The sequence below is a fragment of the Meleagris gallopavo genome, chromosome 6 (genome assembly GCF_000146605.3).
Source record: "Meleagris gallopavo isolate NT-WF06-2002-E0010 breed Aviagen turkey brand Nicholas breeding stock chromosome 6, Turkey_5.1, whole genome shotgun sequence".
Classification (NCBI taxonomy): Eukaryota; Metazoa; Chordata; class Aves; order Galliformes; family Phasianidae; genus Meleagris; species Meleagris gallopavo.
In genome coordinates this window covers 47,737,622-47,744,133 of record NC_015016.2, presented here as the reverse complement: position 1 = coordinate 47,744,133, position 6,512 = coordinate 47,737,622, and the positions used below count along the sequence as shown (strand labels likewise).

General features: G+C 40.8%; 1 gene segment (V, D, J or C); it reads left to right on the top strand.

Moving 5' to 3' along the window:
• LOC104911588 overlaps positions 1–1,333 on the top strand; it is a 12,580-nt gene extending 11,247 nt beyond the window's left edge. The window contains 1 exon segment of the V gene segment in view: positions 1,297–1,333. Within this exon segment, the coding sequence occupies positions 1,297–1,333 (37 nt within the window).
• Positions 1,334–6,512: the final 5,179 nt, after the last annotated feature.

Sequence of the window (6,512 nt, the reverse complement as noted above, 5' to 3'; positions counted from 1 at the left end):
GTGCTGATCATAGACCCGGCCTAGGGTTAGGGGTCAATCCTAAGGGGCTCGGTCACCTGGAAATACGGCAGATGGATGTAACTCATGTTCCCGAATTTGCTAAACTGAGATATGTACATGTCATCATAGACACATGTAGTAAATTTATCTGGGCCGCAGCCCAAGCCGGAGAAAGGGTGTTGCACGTAACTCGACATTTTACAGCATGCTTTGCTATCATGCGGCTTCCACAGCTGATCAAAACAGACAAAGGCCCTGCGTACACTAGCAGTAGTTTTCAACAATTTTGCAAGAAATATCACTGGCATTCCTAATCTCCAACCGGTCAGGCGGTGGTGAAGAGGGCAAATCATGTACTGTCCGAGAGATTATATGCTGAACTAGTCTGGGATGATGTTCCTTTCTGTCTTCCTCTTTCGTTTTGCTTTGGATGAAAGATACATATCTCTCACGGCTGTACATTTCCCCGTTAACTGAAGACATGCTTTTGATTTAAAAAAGAACATCTCACATATGACCAATATGTATTGGAGTATAATTCCATCTGATTACTTCAGGCTTCATTTGGTAATGAAATAAAAAACACCAGGGAAAATGAGCCTCTTTTGGTAAGATTCTGCAGGCGAGGCCAGTTCTGCTTTTGTGACTGTCTACTTCTCTTTTCGTGGCAGTGTACTTGTTTCAGTGCAACTGCACGTTTTTATTCTCAAGTAAAAGGCACTGTGGTGACCCAAAGGTACTACTGTGAAAAACAATGCTTTTTCTTGTGGAGTATGGGAAAGAGGTGAAAGGTTGCAGGAAGACGGAAGCTGTACTTCTTTATTTTTTACTTAGGGCAGTCCAACCACAGTGTAAGACTGATAATACATAAGTCAAAGTTGTCTTGAATATTAGCTGTCACGCTGCACTGCCCCCCTTTGTGCAGACCTAGCTTTATGTCTGTAACGAGCAGATTCTGGAAATGGCTGTGTGTATTTGTTGTAAACATGCATTCATCAACCCGGCTGAATGGTTTTGGGTTGTTCATGATGGTAACTATTTCTGGGATAAACTGTCAGACTAGCTGGCCAAAATATGGTACCCACAACTGTGAGGATGTTTCGTGGATTGCGTCCAGACTAACTAACAGCTGGAAATCCTTTCTCACAAGGTTCCTGACTCCGCAAGGAAAACCCATTAGGACTTGTGTATCTGGTTCTCTAATGTGGCAAAATTTCATGTGAATGCCCTGTTGCTTATCACCGCAGAATGAACTAGGCTATTTCCCCTAAGACCTTGTGTACTGTATTCTCTTAGGCCCATGGAAACAGAGGATCTGAAAGAAAAAAGTTAAACTCCTCTAGCGGCTGCAGCATTTAAAAGTGGGTGTTTTGTCATATGGTAAAAAAAACAAACAGAGCCTTGAGTTGCAAATGATGCCCAAACTGACAGATGCTTATGTTGTAATGTGCTTTCATTTATAATAAGACATAAGCAGCCATCAAAAAAGAAAACATCCAGACAAAACCACAGTGTTATTATAGTTTTTAATGTTTCTGTCTGTTAGCTTGTCCTCATCCTCACAAACATGAAAAGTAAACTATGTAATTTGAGAAAAAAATAATCTCTCATTCCAAAACGTCGTCTTTTTGTTAAAGATTACACCTTAGCACAACCATTTTATGAAAATACTTCTCATTGATTTGACCTATTTTCCAGCCTGAAAGCTGGGGGAGTTTAGAACGAAAAGCTTTTGGGCAAGGAAATACCCTTCAACACGTGGGAGCAAAACAATGGCCCTGCCTGGTGGTGGACTTCTGCCATCTGCTCATCACCTGGAATGAGTTATTGAGGAGATGTGAGTTTCAGGAGAGCTCTGAGAGCTTCCGGATTGATTGTGCCCATGACAGTAATAACAGAAGTAACGTCAAGTCCATTCTCTAGTGTAGCTGTGTATTAACATAGCTCTTGTACTAAGCAGCAGGAGGCAAAGCAGTACCACCTCCTCTAGCCAAACTATGTTCTAAGGGTGAGTTCTAATAATTCATCCTGTTGATGTCCATTGTCTTGGAGAGAATTCGGTGGAGATAGTGTAGATGGTAGTCTCTTCAGAATTTATTTCTAAGGTGAATTTTGCCCAAATATCTCTTGTTTTCTGCACTTCTATTGATTCTTGTGTAATTAGATTCATGACCAGATTAGGATGGCTCGCGGTTGGATTGCAACTTTGATTACGCATTCAGCTACTCTGTATTTTAGCAATAATTCCAGTGGAACAAAGAACCTGTTGGGGAATCAACACTGATTCCAGGGTAAAATTTTTATCTTTCTTAAGCCTCTGTAGATGAGTTTTCTCTAATCCTTGCATTCCTCTGGAAGCGTTTAAATATTAAACACCCTTTTCTCAGCACAGTTTGAAATATGTGTTTCTGAAACTAAGTAACTAGACTCCTGATAAATACACGGAATAGCTTAGGAGATGGTCTGCACTGTTGGTTCTACGATGCTTCTAGATGGGCTTTTCAAGCTGAGAGCGCAAGCTCTTTTAACAGACTGATTTCATTTAAAAAGCAATATGCTACATTGCTAGTTCTGGTATGACTGGAACACCTATGAGACTTCCTAGAGGCGAAAGATTTGATCAAGAAAGCATTCACAATAGAACAATTGTGGCTTGTGCAGATGAATTTAGTTCAGTTTTGCTTCAGGCTGGGGAGAAAAAAATTGCCTGCAGGAGCACAAGAGTAAAGAGTGGAAGAGTTAACTTGGGAATCACAGCAAATTAGGCAGATAGCATGGATAAGCTTGTTCGTATCTACAAGCTTAGCTTAGAAATACAAGTTTCATCTGACTAGGCAAGTGAAACATTGTTTAACCACTGCACCAGGAACTATGCAGTTCCAGAATGTTCATCTACAGACACAAAGTTGCAGCGCAATGGCCATGGTCAAGTAGTGAAATTAGATTTGATTTGCAATGTAATTAATTAATGAAGTCTAGTATTTAAGAATTTCAAAGTAGCCCTCTGATAACATTTTCTTTGGTGAATTTACACACTGGGGGTAGGGATGGTGAGGAGTTTGGTATGATCCAAATTCGTGGCAAAGAAGCAGTTTTGCAGAAAGCAGGGTATTAGCAAGTTCTCCTAGGAAGTGGAAATGTCCTTTCCTGTACCTTGAGATGCAGTTAAAATGGAGGTCTTTTGCTCCTGAAAAGTAATACTTCTGAGCTGCCAGAGTTGGCAAGCGAGAACCTTTATGATGAGTTGTTACAGCCCATATGGGATGGTGTCAACTCATCATGGAAGTGAACTAGCGTTCATATGTCATCGTTTAAAGCACTTGAACTGGAGCTGCCAGTACAAGCGTGTATTATGCTGCCACTGTAACTGAATTCCTCCTTCTGAATGACCAGAACTTCTATCTGTTTTACTAGACTTGAATCTTACTTTTTTAGTTCTTCCTTCTGCAGGAACCTAAATGTTGCTTTGAAACGAGTTCTATTCAAAATACACATTGAAGAAGAGAGATGATCAATACCAGAATTCTGCTGTTAGAACGGCTATCTGACTATACCCAGGAAGTTCTCATTTTTATGTCAGTAGTATATTGATTCCGTCTATCACGTACGTGTGGCATTTATATTTCCTGAACGTTGCTCATGTCTTTTTGCAGAGCACTGTGCAGCAATGGCCTCCATGTACTTACAAAATGGGCATCTAGAAATCTCTAGTGACTGCATTCCTATCATCTGTTGATTATGGTAGGCACCCTTATTGAACTTCATCCAAAACCAAGAGTTCTTAATGTTAAGCGCCACGTAAAATAAGTTTCCGGTTGATGCATGCTGCAGTGTTCTTCAGGCAGCATACGAAAGCCTTTCTGATTCTGCTAAATGCTAAATTCCGCATGGCCGGACCACACCCTGTTTTTTTTGTCTTACTTGCTTTTATTTAAAATGTGCAGTGAAATTGTTGCTCTTTTCATTTCAGTACTCTGTTGCTGATTGAACAAGCATTTGACTTTGTTTGCTGAAGGTCAGCAATCTTCTTTTGATTCTAGCGTGGCTACTTTCCCAAAGGGAATTGAAGTATATCCAAGTTTTGTTGGTTTGTTGGTTCCCTTGAAGTTCTATGCAGACACCAAATCCGTACAGACCTGGAGAGATATGTGAGTGCCATAAAATTCTTCAGCTGTGGTCAGCTCTTGAAAGAATAGCAACAAGCAATTAATTTATGCCCCTTAATGTTCGAGTTAGGGAAAACTAAGACTAAAGGAGGTAGGGCATCAGTTTACATTTTCTTTTCGTAACATATTTGTTCATTTCACAATGGCTGTAGGCAATGTGATTAATAGAAGCTGCGAGTGCAATCAAGCTGAAAGATGGTAATGGACTACATGAGGGTATTGTCGTTCTCTGTCCACTTATTTTGCTTGTGTTTGGAAAACCTCTTCAACTGAGCTCAGATAAAAACTGAACTTACTTTAGTATCCAGCAGGTCTATCAAGGTCAATTTATCAGCAGGCATATTGCTATTGCTGATATTGCTTAAGGCAAGAAGTCATTTCAATAGATTTTTCTTTCTTCTTTCTTTTTTAGCTTCTAATCATGTATCATCCTGCTTCATCTTCAAACTCCAACAGTATATAGATGCTTGCTTACTATTTGCAGGTCAGGGCACATCCTTCAAGCAGGTAGGCTCCTTCACAGAAGACATTCTTTCTTGCTTCTTATTTCAGCTCTGTAAGGTATCGACCAAGACATTCATGATCCATTCCTGCTCCGTTTTCCTTTTTTCAAAAGGCACAAAAGCCCTTGGTCGTTCGCTTTATTTCCTGTATCTTTCTAAAGCAATGTGACGCTCTTCTGTATATGAACAAAATAAAGTTGATTGAAGGAGGAATTCTTTCATGTACTTTCCTGCATTAGACTTTGAAATTCTGGGACAGAATTAAAGCAGATATGCAGTGATGCACTTTTGAGATATTTCAAGTCCAGTTATGCTGGCAGCTGTCCTTGATAGTCATGGTATTCGATTGCTTCAGGAAATTGGAAAAGCATGCCCTTGACATATTTGCTTCAGTTGCTATGAAATAAAAGTCTCAGATCCCTTAGAAATACTTCACCTTTTCTTTAAAAAGTACAAAGTGACAATACTAAAAATGTCATTTTTCAGCCAAAATGGTAACCTTTGCTTACAGAAAATGCAGCTTTCTCCCAAACATATAATAATCTCGCTGCAAAATACCAGCCTTCAACCAAAGAGATGACATTTGCTCTCAGAAGTATTTCTTCACACGCCTCAGTATGATACTTTCCATCAAGAATATGGCACCGGGTCACAGAAATTCCATTTTTCTCCCTAATATACGAGAGAAAGACCACTTTTCTCACAAATACGTGACTTTACAATCCAAAATTGAAACTTGTTTTTCTCATTAAAAGGATCTAATTTGTTCACTTAGACAGGTATTTCTGGATGGTAAAGTGATATTTCTTATTCATTTGGTATTTGCGATTGTAAGGTAGAAATCTAAATGAAGTTCAAAGCACTTCGTACACAGCGCAGCGTAGAGGATTCTGCCTGTAGACAAAACGACAACTTTCCAGCCCTGAGAAATCGGAGTAGCGGTACATCGTGAACGAATGAGAGCCAAGTAGTGCAATTCAGTTTCCGAGAAGTTGCGAATAAGGCCTATTGCATTAAATGCCAGGAGAGGTTTTTTTTCTCCTCAGGAAAGAATGTTGTGTTTCTGCCTTTATTTCGAGCGACAATTCCTACTATTGCTCATCTCCACTGCTACATTTGTGCATTCTGAGAGGAAAAGAGTGGAAGGGAAAATCCTCTCTCCCTGCGCAGAAAAACCCACCGCTCGAAGGTAGTGCAGCAGGCTGAATTCGCACGTTCTCGGCATTGGAATTGCACTCCTTCGCTCTCATGTCTAGAAAGCTCCATTCGCTATGTACCGCTACTCCGATTTCTCAGTGACTGGAATTTGGTACATAGTCGATTTGTGTACAGGCAGCATGAGCTTAATGAGGCTGTGATTCACTTTGTGTTTTCCTTGTGCCAGGGCATCAGTAACCACAGCACCGTGCAAAGAAGTGCCACAGAGTTCGAGCAAGATGGTACCCACGTCACACTTTGTCTCCTGGTGGCAGGGATAGAAGCACCCAGGTGTGAGATAGGGAAGGGGTGGGACAAGGGGCAGGAGGGAGGGAGAGGAGGAGGAGGAATGGGACAAAAGTGCCATTCGTCTTGCACACTTTCCATTATTCATGAAAGGCTGCAAACTGGAAAGACAAGTTGCAAATACACAATTTATCAGTTCACTCTCATGGAACGCTCCTCCATCTTCACTTACTCTGTCTTACTTCCAAGGCCACACCGCCCACAACCCACAGGACCAGGACATCGGGGCCCTAAATGTTCTGAGTGTTCATTCAGAGTAGAAATAGAAATGATAGCTGCTGCAGGTTAGCAGTGTGTGCTGTCCTAGGCATCAATAAGTCTCTAGAGAAATCAAGACACA